At 52.5% G+C, this 17,694-nt stretch overlaps 1 protein-coding gene across 3 annotated transcripts in view; it reads right to left on the reverse strand.

The window, feature by feature from the left end:
• Positions 1-15,106, reverse strand: part of Adcy6 (adenylate cyclase 6) — a 20,771-nt gene extending 5,665 nt beyond the window's left edge. The window contains exons 1-16 of one of the 3 annotated variants that reach the window (XM_027396457.2): positions 15,041-15,106; positions 8,609-9,467; positions 5,614-5,763; positions 5,102-5,223; positions 4,893-5,004; positions 4,650-4,777; positions 3,623-3,781; positions 3,396-3,537; positions 3,148-3,276; positions 2,572-2,597; positions 2,194-2,341; positions 1,838-1,935; positions 1,615-1,702; positions 1,283-1,399; positions 918-1,076; positions 454-632 (exon numbers count right to left, since the gene is read on the reverse strand). In XM_027396457.2, the coding sequence (XP_027252258.1) occupies positions 454-632; positions 918-1,076; positions 1,283-1,399; positions 1,615-1,702; positions 1,838-1,935; positions 2,194-2,341; positions 2,572-2,597; positions 3,148-3,276; positions 3,396-3,537; positions 3,623-3,781; positions 4,650-4,777; positions 4,893-5,004; positions 5,102-5,223; positions 5,614-5,763; positions 8,609-9,467; positions 15,041-15,081 (2,657 nt within the window). In that variant the 5' untranslated portion in view covers positions 15,082-15,106. Of the gene's footprint in view, positions 1-453; positions 633-917; positions 1,077-1,282; positions 1,400-1,614; positions 1,703-1,837; positions 1,936-2,193; positions 2,342-2,571; positions 2,598-3,147; positions 3,277-3,395; positions 3,538-3,622; positions 3,782-4,649; positions 4,778-4,892; positions 5,005-5,101; positions 5,224-5,613; positions 5,764-8,608; positions 9,468-12,009; positions 12,249-14,225; positions 14,300-15,040 lie in introns of those variants that run through there. The other 2 variants (XM_027396458.2, XM_027396459.2) reach the window with 2 other exon arrangements.
• Between the last annotated feature and the right edge of the window lie 2,588 nt (positions 15,107-17,694).

Here is a 17,694-nt window from a genome sequence, read left to right on the forward strand (position 1 = left end):
GGACAGAAGGGTGGGCTTTTTGTCAGAGTTCTGCCCGCACACAACTCAGTGAACTATATGTGGTAAACCAGGTGGTAGGGCACACTTTTAGTCCCAGCACTTGGGAGGCAGAGGCAGGCTGGTCTACAGAATGAGTTCTAGGATAACCAAAGCTATACAGAGAAACCCTGTCTCAAAAAAAAAAAAAAAAAAAAAAAAAAAAGAGGGCAGGAAAGCACCACGTAAATGGGGATTTTTTTTTTTTTTATTTCAGTTTAGCCTAAAAAACCAGGAATTTTACACAACTGGAATTTTGGGGTATAACTACCTGAGGTCACGTGTCATGAACTCCCCCCCCCAACTCCCCTTCCCTTTCTCCCACAAGTGAGTTGTACGTCCCAAGGGCCTCAGTACCAGAGACTCTGAGTCCCGAAGGGTTAAGGGAGGCATGAAAAGGGCTGACAATGAACTTACAAGCCATGGACACCAAGCAGTAGATCATAGTTGTCAAAGATGGTGGCCGGGGGACCCAGCAAAAGCAGCACCAAATAGATGAACCCCAAGACAAAGGTCATAGCCAGCTTGCCGATGCTGCTGATATGCAGGAAGACAGAGCTGGCCAAAAGACTCAGCAGCACATTCCCGACGAAGTACTGGGGAAGGGGTGACAACAGAGGTGGTGTTGGGTGACATCAAAGACCACGGCACCCAGAGAAGGAAGAACCCTGCATCCCCCTGCCTCTTAACCTCCCTCCACCACCTTCCAGCCCCGACTCCCTTTACAGTTCATGCTCAGCTACAGAGGAGGGGCCCTGGTTGCTCCTAGAGTTGGGGAATACTTTGCGTTCCCAGCTCTATGGTGCCATCACTAGGCCTGGCACAGAGAGGCGAGTAACTGTGCCAAAACAACCCCCTCTGCCTGAACACTGCTCGGACACCTCAGGGAAGCTGCAGGTGGGTGCGGCGCCCTCACACAGGGGAGCATCCAGTCCCAGAGAGTAATTGAGCTGTTGCAGGTGGCAGGCAGTGACATCAGCTGGTGTTAAATTCAGCATGCGGGCTGCGCAGGTCCTTATTGGGGTGTGATTACAGGTGAACTGCAAAGGATAACCAATGAGGGAAAGGGTTACAAGGGCCATACCCAGGTGCCTTATATTTGATGGACTAAGATTCTCAGGGATGACAAAAGAAAGGGGAAACAGAGTGAGAACAAGAGTTGCCCCACAAAACAGGTTCCCCAAAGGTTGAAAACACTTTCAGTTCTCAGAAAGGGCCTGGCATAGGGTAGAGATGGGAGAATTACCATGTTGGCAATGGCAGAGATGAACACAAGCAGAACTGAAAAGGTGCCAACTGCTGTGCTGTGTGCTCGTGAGCGGACAATACTGCGGGACAGACGTTGCAAGGCCTTGGGGAAGAGCTGCAATCACAAGAGACCAAGAGTTAGAAGTGACATTTGCTAAGAAGGAAGACCAACCAAGAGCAGGGTCTACCAAGAGACATGGCCTCCTCCTCCTCCTCCTCCTCCTCCTCCTCCTCCTCCTCCTCCTCCTCCTCTCCTCCTCCTCCTCCCTCCCTTTTCCATGGGAACCCCCCTCCTTCCCCAACAGTCTCAGGGAAAGTCCCCCTACTCACAGAACCACAGGAGCACACAGCACAGATCAGCACAGTGACCAGCAACAGCAGGAAGATACTGACATAGATCCCAAGCATCATGGTAGAGCTGCAGCAGGATAAGGCCAGGGGGAAATCAGCAAAATCTGGGCAGCCCTGTCCCATCCCTGGAACAGATCTGAGACCAGTGGCTTGCCCAGGTGTTTAGGAAAGTTCGGGATGTAGTGAGAGGGACGGGACTCACTGTGGAAATATGAGGAGCTGGATGAAACAAATGAAGCAAAAAACCAAAAAGGCACAGGCGACATAGGCTCCAAAGCGAGGATCTACTTTCCGTGAATACTGAGGGAAGACAGGAGAATGAGCTGAGCGCTGGGTCCTGCCCTGGCGGGGATGGCATGGATGGCAAGAGCAGGACAATCCCAGGGCCTTGTGGGGAACAGCTGGTCCAATTTATGAGTTCCCACCTGTGCCATGGTCTCTTCCCATCCCTAACTGGTCCTCCTGCTTCTTCAACTTGTGTTCAGCCTCCCAGCCAGGCCCTTCCTCCCTCTCTTCCTCCCTCCAACCCTCATTCTTTTGCCCTTGTATCCCCCAAACCTTCTTCTCAAGATCCTGTCTCTGGAAGGTGAGCAGGAACCGGCGCACGTGGTCCTTACGCAGTTGGTCGATGCTACGGGCATCAATGGCACGGCCCAGGAACTCGTCCACCTCATCTTCAGGGTTCAGAGCATCTTGGGCACCACGGCTGATAACAGGACACAGGTTTCACCAGGTGCATGAATAATGCCACATGATAAGCAATGAGAAGGGCAGGGACCAGGCAGCAGCCAAGGAAGGCTGTGTGAGCTACATGTGTGGTACCTGCTCCTCCTACACATTATAAGAAATGGGAAGTTTCAGCCCCCACAGCCCATCCCAGGCTGCAAATGCCTCTCCCTCCCTCACTGACCCGTCCTATCCCATAGACCAACTTACTTGTCTTTGCTAGAATCGTCAATGCCCTGGAGAAAGAAACAGAATGTGTGAGGGGGGAGCGGCACTAACGACAATCTCCTCCATTGCCTTCCCTATTCCAATACTAGGTCGAGAGTGTCCTCCCACACACTCTGGGAGACTTGGGGCCCATTGGGTGAAACTATTCCCCCTGCTTCCAACTTTAGAAAACATACATGGAATTGGCAGCTATAAGAAGAAGGGGGAGCAGGGCGTTGGTGGCGCACGCCTTTAATCCCAGCACTCGGGAGGCAGAGGCAGGCAGATCTCTGTGAGTTCGAGACCAGCCTGGTCTACAAGAGCTAGTTCCAGGACAGCCTCCAAAGCCACAGAGAAACCCTGTCTTGAAAAAAAAAAAAAAAGGAGGAAGGAGGAGAGGAGGAGGAGGAGGAGGAGGAGGAGGAGGAGGAGGAGAAGAAGAAGAAGAAGAAGAAGAAGAAGAAGAAGAAGAAGAAGAAGAAGAAGAAGAAGAAGAAGAAGAAGAAGGGGGACAGAACACTCCCTCATTTTGAGAGAGACCAAAATTTGAAACCCCCATGGTGCAGAGAGCCCTCTCACCATCTGGCGGAATGCCTTAGAGTCCTTGGTCCGGGAGAAAGCACGGTCAGGCGCCCAGCGTGGCATCAGTCCTTCCATGGAGTTGGCCCGTGTCCGCTGCAGCTTGGCCAGCATAGCTTTCTCCTCTTTCTGTATGAGCAACATAAACGCAGGCTCAGACGTGGAACCCCAAGAAGGCCTCTGCTAGTACCCCCCTGTTTGCTCCTTTCCCCCCTGTCCCTCCCAGAAGCCCTGCCCTGGCCCCTGACCCGTTTCTGGCTGGCGCCCAGGATGAGGAAAGTCTCGATACACTGCTCCTTGAGGTACGCGTTGCGCTCACCACCACGGCCTGGTTCCACCTCATAGTCCCCATTCAGGTACTGCAGTGTGGCCCGAGTGATGTGGATGCGACTGCATGGAGCCAGGAGGTTAAGACCTTGGCTCTACCACCCTCCCTCCCACCCACCCCTGCCACAAACTGGACACTTCCACTCACCCAGCTCGGCCCCCAGCCTCCATGTGGTTGGCCAGGGTCACATCGTTGGACCATACATCAAACTGCCATTTCCGCAGGCCAAGGACACCGCAGTGCACGCGTCCACTGTGGATGCCCACACGCATGTTTACATTTACACCTGTCACTTCACGCACCAGCCTGGGAAGATGCAACTCTAGATCAGCTCTAAGCTGTCTTCTCATCCTCTAGTCAAGAACCCAAGCTGAGGCCAGCAAGATGGCTCAGTGGTAAAGGTGTTTGCTACCAAGCCTGATGACCTGAGTTTGATCCCTGGGACCCACACATTAGGAGAAAATTACATCCAAGTTATCCTCTGACTAGAATACATGCACCATGGCAGGTTCATCCACACATACATACATACACAGAGAAGAGTGAATAAATAAATGTGATTTGATTTTTTTTTTTAATTCAAGCAGTGCAGTCAAAGATAGAAACAAGCCTGGACAGAAGCTCAGCTTTGACTAGACACAGGCAGGAGGCTACCTGGAGTTCAAGGAAAAAGGCTTGAGAGCTATGTCCAACAGGAGCTGCCACTGTCCTGCAGGACTGAGCTGTTGCCAGCTACAGCCTGCCAGCTGGCATTCTCTGCAACCGCAAAGCCCTACTGCTCCAGCTCCCTGCACCCTTCAGCCAGGGGTCAGAAGGAACACAGGGGTCACAGCACAAACTGGGGAAAGATCCATTCCCTTCCCCATTGAAAAATTCATCTCACCAGGCGTTGGTGGCACACGCCTTTAATCCCAGCCCTCGGGAGGCAGGGGCAGGCGGATCTCTGTGAGTTCGAGGCCAGCCTGGTCTACAAGAGCTAGTTCCAGGACAACCTCCAAAGTTACACAGAGAAACCCTGTCTCGAAAAAAAAACAAAAAACAAAAAACAAAAAGAAAAAAAATCCATCTCAAAGATAAAGAAAGCTATGAACACTGGGGAAAATTCCTACACATCAGAGTAGGCGCAATCTGGGAAGCCACAGGTCCAGAAGGACTGGGGAGGGGCACTACTTACGAGATGGCCTCGATCATGTCCACTCCCATCTCCACACAGCAGTGGGCGTGGTCTGCCCGGGCCTCGGGCAGCCCCGACACACAGTAGTAACAGTCCCCTAGGATCTTGATCCTCAGACAGTGGTTCTCCTAAAGGGGGAGTAGTGGAGGATCACCTTCACTCTCCTGATCACCGGGCACACCTGGCCCACCACCTTCAACCCCACCTCTGCCCCCACACACCCCACAACTGCAGCACCCTCACCGCAGCCAGCTTGTCAAACCGGGCAAAGAGCTCATTCAAGGTCATGACCAGTTCCTGCGCAGTGCACTGGGAGGCCAGGCTGGTGAAGCCCTCGATGTCCGCAAATAGGATGCTGTGGATAACAGCAGAAGAGAGATGGGCCTTCTAGCCCTCAAGGACTCTTTGATACCCGACAACCCTCTTGGCATCGTCCCCTACCCCCATTCTACCTGACATTATCATGCTTCTGGATGTAGATCTTATGGAACATCATGTCTTCTTTTTTTGTGTTGATGTCTTCTTTCATCTCCATGGCAACATGCTGGGGCAACACCGATAGCAGCAGCCGTTCCTAGACCAGTGGTTCCAACCACTATCCTCTTTGCTTTCCATTTTGATCCTTCTTGTTCCCTTCATATTACCGGAACCCTCCCATATCTCTTTGACCTGAGTTTTCCTTCTGGACCTTGGCCTGACACTGCCTAACACTGCCCTCAGAAGTCATCTATCCTAGCTCTCTTGGACCAATCTCCACTTAATCCCCACCCTCTGAATGCACTCCTATACACTCCCTCCCACCCTTGAACAGGACAGGAGCCCCAGGGGCTTTTGTGATGCACAGTTCTTGGGGACCACTCATACTGTGTTCCATAGCCACAGCATGGACAAGGTGACAGGTCTGATCTACAAGGTACTGAGAGAAAAGAAAAGGAATACCCTAGCTAAGGGAAGTGGCCCCCACCTGCTGGCGATTCTCATGCTGCAAGTGCAACCGGGCCTGGATGTAACCTCGGGTCTCCTGAAAGGCTTGGCGCTGAGACACTTCAGCAGGGTAGTGTGTGCAGATGCCGATGACATTGGTGCAGAGAAAGAGCACCACATTAGCACCGAGCTGTAGGATGGCACAGGTAAATGAATGGCCACCTCACGCACCCATGCACCCACACACCCACGCACACTAGCTCCTGGGCTCTCTCAGGACATACTTTGAGCAGGAAATGAAGTCCTGCATGATGTTTGTCCCCAAGCTGTTCCATCTCTGTGAAACACTGTTCTTCCCTACAGAACTCCAGATTCCAGCCTACCTATATTATTCTGTGACCAGAAAGATGAACTTTTCACGGCTTCAGGAGCAAGAATACAACAACCACAGCCACATAGGTTATGGGCCCAGCCCCAGTACCCTATAATCTCCCCCCCCCCTGCCCTGCCACAAACAACACTAACAAAAGACCTCTTCATGTGGTTCTCCCCACAGCACAGCACCAAGGAGGTCTGAGCTTCCCATCTTCTTCTGGGTGAACCAGATGAACCAGGACAAGTCACTTCCTCTCTCTAGGCCTCCATTTACTCAACTACAGCCCAAACAGGAGGAATAATATCTCTAAAGCCACCCCTGCCTTGGTCCTGCAGACTGACCAACACAGAATGACCACTGTTGGGTTTTGTTGTTTACTGTTGTTTGGTGGTTGAATTTTTGAGATAGGGTCTCACTATGTAACCCAGCCTGGCCTCAAACTCATGGCTATCCTCCTGTTTCAGATTCCCAAATGATGGGCTTGCAGGTGTAAGTTACTATAGCTGTTGTTGTTATAGTAGCCAGTTTGCTGGGCACTTGCAATGACTAGGATTCTAAGGATGTGTTCCATATACCAACTGATGGACTTCTTACAAGTCTATGAATGAGGTAACAGTATTCTACTCCACAATTGAACGAGTCAAACACAAAGGAACCCAGCTACTTGCCCAAGATCCCATAGTTGGTTATGGCTGGCATGAGACTCGAATCCTGGACAATCAGACTCCAAAGCCTGTGTCCTAACCCCACTGTCTAATATATTCCAGATTTCTGAAAGATCTTTCTCCACTGACCCTTACTCTTGAAGGCCAGCCTCAGAGCACAGGCATGGCAGCCATCAGCTCTACTAGTAGAAAGAACGCATGGCCACCCCTACCATTAAGTATGAATCTCCTCCTCCCCTCTCCCCTCTTCCTCCTCCTCCTCTCTCTGCCCTGCCCTCCAACTCTTACATACATACCTCTTCAAGGCCTCATGCCTAAGCCCTCACCCTCAGCATAGTCAGTCCCAAATCACCATCACTAGAACTGACTAGACAGCAAGTCCGAGAGAAGCCTGCCTCAGCGTTGCTGGAGACTCAGGGGTTAACATGGCACTGGGCCTCCACCCAAGCTGAATGGGGCAGGGCTATGGTTAGGGAGAAGGGAGGGAAGGCACACCAACTGCCCTGAACCAGAACTAGCCCTGCAGACTTGGACAGAACATTTAATCTTTGATTCCTTGGTGTAAAACTGAGGTCTGTCACTCCTAGCTCCTAACTCCAGCACTGACCCTCAGCTGCCCTTCCCAGTCCACGCAGCTCCCAGAGAGCCTACGCAGAGCTCCCCCTCTCAGTAGCAGGGGTGAAGAGGGGCCACTCTATCTCCCTTGGGGGCTTCTAAGAATAGCCCCCCGGGGGGGAGTAGGAGGGGGGCAATCCAGGCAACTTCCCTTCCTGGCCCCAGGAGCCCAAGAGGAAAATGTGAGTCACAGTGGAGGGAAGGAGAGTGAAGAGGGACTGAAATAACCACACACACCCCTATCTACCGTGAGAAAAATGGGTGCCAAAGCTCTAGAGGCCACCCCAGCCTAAGCAATGTCACTGCTCAGTGTGTCTGCATGGGTGGATTAGGAAGAAGAGCTCTTCCTAGGAACATGAATGAGGCTGCATTTGGGAAGGGGCTGCCCAGGGAGGCGACAAGCCCCTACTCCATGCAGAAACACAGGCCCCAAAGGGCACATGGGATTGTTTTCAGTTCCCAGAGGCTGAATGGGCAGCCGAAGCCACACAGATGGGCATGAGCAGCCCAATATTCTCTACCATCCCAGGAATGCATCTGCAGAGACCCCACGGGGTGAAACTGAAGCCAGGAACCTTGGGGAGGTAGGAGGTTGGCAGTTCCGGGCCTCCCAGGCTCAGCCTCCCCATAAGGCACTGGGCTGGGCCCTGGGCACCAGGCCAGCTGAGAGCAGGGAAGAGCCACACACCCACCTTCTGGCAAGTATGGCAGAAAGGGGGAAGGGAGGCCCCAATCCTAAGCCCTAAGCGTCTCCTCTAGAAAAGCAGTTCTTCCCAAACCGCACCGCACAGGCAGCCTAGAAGAGAACCTAGGAACTAGCAGATATAGGTCTGTCCCTTTAAGAGGTCTGATACTGCCCTGTGGGCACTTGCTGCACCACTAACTAGCTATAAAGTTACTTTTAAAAAGGTATGTTCTGTTCCAGGCTAAGACAGGCACCATGCCAGAGCACCCAGCTTCTCACCCCAGGAGCCTCAGGCAACTTTCTGTTTGTGAGGCCATCGTGGCCTATGGGCCACAGCCTTTGGCAAGGAGAAGGGGTCTCGCTTGTGGGAACATCACACATAACCACCTACAGCTGTATCTTGGAGCTGACACCAGAGCTTGAGTCTCAGGGGTCAACAAGAGGTCAGAGATGCAAGGCCTGCACACAGCATGTCTACAGACTATACTACCTCCCCTGACCTAGGCCAAAAAGCTGAAGACTGGCCTATCGTGACACACTACAGACCTGGTCCTGGGACTCTCCCACTGACACAAATCCCAATCAGAGGCCAAGCCCTGAAACCCCAGCCTGACAGACCTAGATGTCCCTATATGGTCTCCCTCTTCAGCAAGTCCCCTTCCCACTCCTACCCAGTGCACCCTACGGCACCTACCTGATTCCAGAGGAAGGGGTCATCACGGTTGAGCTGCCAGGCCAAAATCAAATGCAAGGCGGAAAGGCCCAGGCCACTGAGCACTGCGGCTCGCATGCGGATGGGAAGAAGCGTGTAGGTGATGTAGACAAAGAACACAGGGCACCAAAGGCCTGCTGAGGGGCTGCGTGGGTTGGCTGCCAGGGCACCCCCGACTTGCACAGCTGCTAGGATGCCCAGAACCACATAGCTCACCACCCACATGGAGTCCTGGCGAAAGCTGTGTCGGTTACACAGTATCATGAGTGCCACAAACAGGGTGGCGGCACAGGTCAGCAGGGCCACATAAGCAGGCTGAGGCGGGGCAGGTGCAGCGTGGAAAGCCAAGAGCACAGCTGTGAGTAACACGAGCACCGCCATGAGGAGCGTGAGGCTGCTCTGGTTCATCTGGAAGAAGTACCGCTGGTACAGACGCTCCAGCTTGGCAGAGCGGAACTGCTTAGACTGGAAAACCTGCACCAGACGGTGCCAGCAGGAGTGACTGCTCCTAGGCGATGTATCAGGTGCCACTTCAGCTGTCCCCACTGGTGTTGTCACCTCAGTGTCATCAAAACCCAAGGCCACTGACCGCAGCCCCAGCTCCATGCCCCTGCCTGGGCCAGCCCTCCTGAGGAAGGCCTCATCCTGCCAGGGGCACCGAGTGTGAGCCGCAGGAGTGGGGCTGGGTGGCTCTGCATCCTTCAGACAGCTCATGTAGCGGGGTGTGCAGAAGCCACCGGCCCGAGTCCCATGGCGTGGGCGCTTCTGCCCGTTGCGTTCTCCCCAAGCTGTCTTCCGTTCATCCACTTTGGGAACCAGGAGGCCACTAAACCATGACATGCTGCTGGGAGGAAGGGCGTGGGATGGCATTAATACCACTGTTGGGGTCACAGCCACCACAGTAGCTTATTTCCTACAACCCCGTTTTCCATTCCATCCCCCCTCACCCTCCACGCCCACCCCCGTCCCCCTCCTCCCACCCCCGCCAGAGACAGTAACATCCCCACTCAGCAGGTAAGGAACTGGGACAGACGGGTGGAAAGGACACAGCGGCCATACAAGGAAAAGAACCAAGATCCTAAGGGCTGGAGAGATGGCTCAGAGGTTAAGGGCACCCTTTGCCCTTCCAAAGGACCTGGGGTTCAATTCCCAGCACCCACATGGCAGCTCACAACTGTCTGTGAGTGAGATACAGGAGATGTGGACACCCTCACACAGATATGCATGCAGGCAAAACAGCAATGCCCATAAATGTAGATTTTAAAATTAAAAAGTAAGATTCTCAGCTTGACTGACCCCCAAAGCCAGTACACTTAATAATTTGCCCTTTCCCTAAAGTGAATACTGCTTTTTTTTTTTTTTTTTTTTTTTTTTTTTGAGACAGGGTTTCTTTTCGTAGCTCTGGCTGTCCTGGAACTCACTCTGTAGACCAGACTGAACTCACAGAGCTCCATCCATCCTCCTGACTCTACCTCCTGAGTGCTGGGATAAAAGGCAGGCACCACCACCACCCACTAGTATGGACTCCTTCATCACCACAAGTTCAGGTTCCCTTGTCAAGGACATAAGAACACATCCAGCAGACTGAGACTTGGGGACAGGAACCAACTAGTGCCAGTTGACCAGTGCCATTGGTGCCCCAGTGGGGCATGAACTTCTGCTTTTTTTTTCAGCAGAATTCTAAGAAAATCTTGGATTTCAATGTGACATCTTCCAATTTTTAAATGTTGTTAATTTATATATAGTAATAGTACACAGAAGCCAAATAAATCCAGTCAATTGAATGAATTCTGCTGTGAACCACCAATCGGTGGCCTCTATACAAAAAGCACTCTCTTTTCACATCCTTCCTACACACACACACACACACACACTTGCAGTCACACATGCACACACTGACATACACACATTCGAGAACACACACACACACGTTTGCAGTCACACATGCACACACTGACATACACATACACACATTCGAACACACACACACACACACATTTGCAATCATGCATGCACACACACTGACATAAACATACACACATTTGAACACACACACAAACACATTAGCAAGCTGAATCCAATTTCTCCCACAGGTCACAGCTCAGTGTTAATTCCTCAGGGAAGATCTCCCAGCCCCTCTAGACAGTTTCACCTCTGTTCATTTCCTCCATAGTACTTATTGCAATTTATAATTAAACCATTCCTTGTTTAATGTATGCCTCTGTTCCTAGGACTATAAGCTCTGTGAGAATAGAAATTACACATTTTTTGCCAGCATTTTATCTCCAGAGCCAGGTACTAGGTCTGGATAACAGTAGATAAAAAATGTACGACAAAAAAAAAAAAAAGACAGATAGGTAGGATGGGCATGGAGTGGAGTCCGGTAGTAGAATGCTTATCTAGAATCCTCAAGGCCTCGGGTTCCATGCCTAGTGTAACAGACAAATAGATGGGAAGGTGACAAGGAAGCTAGGGAACAGGGTAGTCAACATCCAATTACCGCTAATGACAATCCTCACCTTCCTCATTGCACCTGTCACATTAGCTGGTCTGCTGTTCCCCTGTACACTGAGTTCAGCCCAGTCTAGGACCCTGGTACTCACTGTTCCCAACTGGAACAAGAGCTCCTTCAGGTCACAGCCCAAGTCCCTTATCAGAGCTACTCTTACCAGCCTATTAAAATAGCAACTCCCTTTCCTGGGGCTCCCTATCTCTCTTCCCAGCTTTATAATTTTTCTCCCTCCATGGACCTTATCAGCAACGGCCATTCTATAATTTTTCTTATTTGTTCATTGTCTGTCACTCCTAACTGGAATGCCAACTTGTTGAAGGCAAGGATTTGGGTGGTTTTGGATTTGTTTTGTTTTGTTGTTGATTTTGTTTTTGCGTACTGCGGTGTCTACCACTCCTACGTGTTTGCTGACAGGATGGACGGCCGTTAGCAATAGTATATGTTCTCTCTGTCATAAACTTCCAAGATCCTTTCACATGCTTATTTTCATCTGTTCTTCGCCAAAAGCCTGTGAAACCACTCCTAAAAACCAGGGGTCAGGGGGAGAATGGGGCATATTTGAAAGAAAAACAAAGGGTGACATCCAGGACAATTTTCTATAGCTCACTCACATAGAGGCCCCTGGACAAGCAAATCGGTTTTAGATTCTAAATTTCTGGGAAGGACAAGCATTGGACTGAAGGGGATGACTCTATGACCTTGCCATGTGTCCTAACTGTGCCTGGACACAGAGATGAGCATGAAAGCCATGTCATCCGTGGATGACACCACCACCAGAGCCATGCCTCCACGCCTGCAGGGCAACCTGAGGGGCCCACTGAGCTGTCAGCACTGACATTTGTACTCACTAGGGAACTAGAGAGCAACTTACATAGCACCTGCCCCAGGTGGCCACAGATCCAGACACTCAGGAAAGAAGAACAATACTCCAAACAGCTGCTGGGGGAACCCAAAGCAGAACTTGAGCTGGGGACTTCTCTGCACTCCATCTCTGGGTCTCCCTCAGCCAAGTTCCTCCAGTGTCCCCTCTGTAGCCACAGGGTAGCATGCCCTTCAACTTCCTTATGCCAAAAGCACCATCTTGAAGGACAAATCAGAAGTATGACTTCTGGTCAGGCTGGCATTTGGAAAAGGTCACCAAAGAAACCCTGGCTCTTCAAAACACTTCACTGGAAGCAGGATCTCTGTCACAAAGCCAGGTTTCAAAGCTTAAAGTGATTTACCATCCTGCTGGGACAAGCTATCTACCTGCCCCTACCCTATGTCAGTTTTTTCACCTGAAAAGTGAGTGTAATGGTTCTGAGGAGAGACTCTAATACTCCCTGCCATGTCGTACACTGTAACTATTAGTTCTTCCCACCTTACAAACCTTTGAGTGCAAAGCTCTGCCAATGTACAAGAGATGGAAAGACAACAGTCATAAGCAAGAACATGTATTCCTCCAGCCAATCAGATGCCTGGTGCTATTAAGCCCTATGTCCCCTGCTGTCAGTCTCCAGAGCTGCTGGGGACAGAACACAGAGCGCACAGTTTCCCACTATGCACCCCCTCCCATTCTCTAGTCCCCTTCCCTCTCTTATCTCCGTTCCCCTGACCCCACTGGCCCAGGTCTCTGTTCCCAAAGGACCTGTTTCTGGCCATGTTCCCAGCCCCTAGAAGCTCATCCTAGCATCTGGTTCATACCCACAGAGGAAGGGGCAGACACTATCAGGGAAACATATGACCCTTCAAGAACACACTGACTCCCCAAGGGGATAGATAGCTTCAAAGCTCTGTTCAACCAACTGTGACCATCTCACCCTGGGCTCTACTCAGGCACTGCCCACCCTGGAGAACTTGCAGGGCTCTCGGCACTCCTCTACGCCACGCTAGTGTATCAGAAAGCCAGAAAGCATTGTTCCAAGCCACAAAACTTCTCTATAGTTCCCCCAAACCTCCCTGTTCCGGGACCCCTCACCATGAATTCCAAAAGTACAGACCATGTCCCTCTTCGGCCTTCAGGCTCTTGAGCCTAGTGCCTCTCTGACCTCCTCCTCCCCTGAGTCCTGGTCCCTTTGCTCTCTCTCACAGATCTGCTGCTCCATATACAATCTGCTCCCACAGCCAAAGCCATATCCATTTAGTGCCAAGTCCCACAGTCCCAGGCCCAGTTTCTCCCAGACCTCAAGTCCCTCCCAAACCCTGATCCTGCAGCCTGAGCCCAGGGTCTGGAAGCCAGGGCTTGGCCTCAAGAACGGCTCTGCCCACTCTTTCACCAAACCCTCTTCCTGGCCACCTCTCAGCCACCTCATCCCCAGGGTCTGTCTGCCCCCTTATTAGCAAAATGGTTTAAAAGACTTCAGAAAGTTCACATAGGAGACTATGCCCAGGGGAAGGCCTGACACTCACCATGCTGGAACCCAGCCCTCTCAATTTCCAGGCCTTTCCAGATGGAGAGGAACCTCCCCGGGGCCTGTAGGTTCAGCACAGCCTACCCCAGCTCTGGTTCTCTCGAAAGACCAAAAAGGGCTCCCATAACCAGCTCCAACTATACAACACCCTGTCAGGCCCTCTGGCTACAGAGTCACCCTAGGGACACAGGTACACGGAAAGGCTCTCCTGCCACCTAGTCCCACCTCTGGCTTTTCTGTCAGGCGGCTGGGCCTACTCTGAATAAAGTCTGCCCACACCCCACCCCACCCCTGCCCACCCTGCAACAGGCCTTGGTTGGGGAAGTAGGCACTGACACTACCCTTTCATTCCAAAGGTTAGGGTGAGGGCAGGGAAGGGGCCTCCCTCTCCTCCCAGCTCTGTCTCCCACACTCCAAACTCACTCCCCCATCCTCGATGCCAACCTCTGGGGGCATCTCCTCCCCTCGAGCATGCCTGCTTTGCTTCTCTGAGCAAGCCTGGAAACTCTGGCGAGTGCAGGAAGGAAAGCTCGTGGCATGGAAGAAGGGTGGAAGCCTCCAGACCTGCCCCAGGAGCTCCGGGTTCCCATCTCCTCCAGCACTTCCCTCGACCACTTCCCAGGCGCCCCGCAAACTGCCGAGACTCCCCCGTCCCCGCTTCGCTGGCCTCTCTTGGAGCCCGCTCCCCCACGCTCACCTGCCGGGGGTCGGCGCCTGCCCCGGCTTGCCGCCCCGCCGCGCCCGCCGCGGGCTCCGGCCGGCCGGCCGGCCGTCCCGCCGTCCTGCTCCGTGCCCGCGCGTCCCTGCTGTCCCGCCCGCCGCGCGGCAGAGCCTCCGGCTCTCGCCCCCTCCCTTGTTGTCCAGCGCAGCCGCCCTCTACCCCGGATCCAGAAGTCCCCTCCCCGCCGGCTCCCGGACTCCCCGCCTTAAAGGCACAAGCTCCTTTTGTCTGGGCACCCCCTCCCCCGCCCCAGAGGCGGGGGCACAGCTGCCCACTCCCCTCCCCGGGACCCGAGACGTGAGAGCCAGGCCAGAGTCCCGAGCGCCCCCTCCCCTGTCCGCTGCGTCTTCCCCGGGTCCCCGCCGAACAAGTGGCCACTGTTCTGGGCTTCAGACCCCGCGGGAGGGTCGGGGCGCCCGCCCGAGCTCCCGCCTCCACCCAGGGCGGCATCCTGCAGGGTGCCCTCCGCCCTCACCCGAGGGTCCTCGGAGGCCGGCGAAGCCACCCACTGGCTGCGAAGATGCCCGCCCCGCCCAGAGGGTCTGCTTCCTTCCTGTCGGGGTGCTCTGCGCCCCCTCCTCACCCCACCTTCCTCCCAGCCCCAGCCCCCACCGCTCCCGCTCGCCCTCCCTTCCCACGGCCGCCCGGCTCCCTCCGGCGGGAGTTGAGTTTAATAATTAATTAAGATTTCATTCCACAAGGCGCCAGGTGTGTGCGCCTGGCACCCGCTCGCCCGCACCCCACTTCTTTCCGCTTCCCCAACCCTCTGGGGCGCCCGGCCCGACGCAAACCTGCTGCGCCCAGAACCGGATCGGGCCGCGGGCAGGGGCATTCTCGGTGCCGCCCTCTGGCCCCACGCTCTCTGGGGTAGCCCTTCCCCCGCACCTGCCAACTGGCAGAGTCCCTCCCCCGGCACCTTTTACCCAAAGGGTTGTGCTTCTTTGATGTGGGGGGCTGGGGTGCACTGCCAGGTTCATGAACTGAAAAATTGTTCCGGGATGTTTATTCATTTCCCTCGCAAGCAGCTGCCCAAGTTACCTGGGAGATGGGAAAATCATGTGAAAGCTACTTTAACCCTTTGAGGAGTAGAGTGATGGAACCAGAAAGTAGAGAAGGACCCATCCGTTCCCCAGTCCCTCAGCCAGACCTGGCCTAACTGATAACCATTCTAGGTCCCATCTGGGGTTCTTAAACCCAAGACATTTGCGGTAAGGAGGCGGACCTTGCACTAATCCGACGTGTACCAGAAAGTCTGTGGATGCCTGGCATAGTGGCACACACACCTTTAATCCCAGCGCTCCGGAGGCTGAGGCAGACCGATCACTGTTAATTCCAGGCCAAACTGGCCTACATATAGAGTTCCAGGGCAGCCAGGGCTGCGTAGAGAAACTCTGTCTCAAAAACAAAAAACTACCATAGATAAAACATCCCTTACTGTCTTGGATTCTCACCAATAAAGTGGGTGTGATCCTCCTGGTCTTTCTCAGGGGAGTCTCAGGTTCAGATAGGAAAGTGCTGGTTGTCATGAAAATGACAATGGGAAAGTGAGGGGGGTGGGGATGGGTCAGTGACGACCCCTTGCATCTCTTCTAGACCGCCTGAGTTTGGTTCCCAGCGCTTATTCCAGCTCCAAGAGATCCAACACCCTTTTCTGGCCTCCCAAAAGCACTGGAACACTCATACACACAAATTAAAATAAACATTTCCTTTTAATGAGAAAGTGGTCATCTATTCTGCCATATGTGATTCTCAGTTGGTCAGACTGGCCAGTGACTTAACTTTTGAGGTCTCGCTTCAAGTAGCCAGTGCTTCCAACACTATCAAAATTCCCTTCCTGCTACTGGGCAGTGGTGGTGCATGCCTTTAATCCCAGCACTAGAGAAGCAGAAGCCAGTGGATCTCTCTGAGTTCGAGGCCAGCCTGGTCTATAGAGTGAGTTCCGGGACAGCCAGGGCTGTTACACATAGAAACCTTGTTTTGTTTTATTTTGTTTTCCTTTTGGTTTTTCAAGACAGGGTTTCTCTCTGTAGCCTTGGCTGTCCTGGAACTCTGTAGACCAGGCTGGCCTCAAACTCACAGAGATCCACCTGCCTCTGCCTCCCAAGTGCTGGGATCAAAGGCATGGGCCACCAACACCCGGCTGAGAAACCTTGTGTAGAAAAAAATAAATAAATAAAGTAATATAGTTTGGGATCGTGTGGGGAAATGCAATAGGCAATTGAGATAGAGAAATGTGGTCTAGGGGCTAGAGAGCTGGCTCAGCAATTAAGAGCACTGGCTGCTTCCCAAAGGCTCCAGTCTCTGTTCCGAGCACGTACATGGCAGCTCTCAACCAACCATAGCTCCTCTTCTGGGGGATCTGAGGGCCAGGTGGGCACCAGGCACACATTTGCTAAACAGACATCCATGCAGGCAAAATAGCCATACACATAAAATAATTTTTTTTGAGATAGGGTCTCTCTATACAGCCCAGACTACCCTGGAACTTGATATATAGGCCAGGCTAACCTTGAACTCACAGAGATCCTCCAGCCTCTGCCTTCCAAGTGCTGGAATTAAAGGTGTGTGTCACCACACCTGGCCAAAAAAAATAATTTTTAATTAAAAAAATGTCAGGGGCTAAAGAGTTGGTTCAGTAGCTAAGAGCACTTGTTGCTCTTTCAGAGGCCCCCAATTTGCTTCCCAGCATCCTTATAGCAGCTCACAACCATCTGTAACCCACTCTCAGGAGATCCAACACCCTCTTCTGACTTTGGGAGGCACCAGCACACATGTGTTATACGAACACACATGCAGGCAAAACATTCATATAGATAAAGTAATAAAACATAAATAAATATTTTTTCAACAGAAAGAAAGGCAGGTGATCTAGAATGGCGGTGCATTCCTATAATCCAAGCTGTCTGGAGGCAGAGGCAGGAGGATCAGAGCAAGTTTAGAATCTACCTTGTCTACAGAGTTGGTTCTCATGTCCCATCCCATGGGTCTCAGGGACTGAGCTCAAATCATCAAGCCGGCACCCAGTGCCTTACCGCCTTACCACTCAGCCCTACCACCAGCCCTCACTTCTTCTTCTTCTTCTTCTTCTTCTTCTTCTTCTTCTTCTTCTTTTATTTGTTTATTTATTTATCATGTATACAGTGCGTGCCAGAAGAGGGCACCAGATCACATTACAGATGGTTGTGAGCCACCATGTGGTTGCTGGGAATTGAACTCAGAACCTCTGGCAGAACAGTCAGTGTTCTTAACCCCTGAGCCATCTCTCCAGCTCCTTCTTCTTCTTCTTTTTTCATTCTTCCCTACTACAATTAAACACAACAGTCATGGAGTGTTCCAATGCTTTCCTGAGGTTTTTCTCAGAAAGCCCCGGCTCCACTTGGCTGTGGGGCATACAGTGAGCTATACCTCGGAAGGACCTTGCTGATCGCCAGCCTCCCTGACCAGA

The sequence above is a fragment of the Cricetulus griseus genome, chromosome 2 (assembly GCF_003668045.3).
Source record: "Cricetulus griseus strain 17A/GY chromosome 2, alternate assembly CriGri-PICRH-1.0, whole genome shotgun sequence".
In the NCBI taxonomy this organism is placed as follows: domain Eukaryota; kingdom Metazoa; phylum Chordata; class Mammalia; order Rodentia; family Cricetidae; genus Cricetulus; species Cricetulus griseus.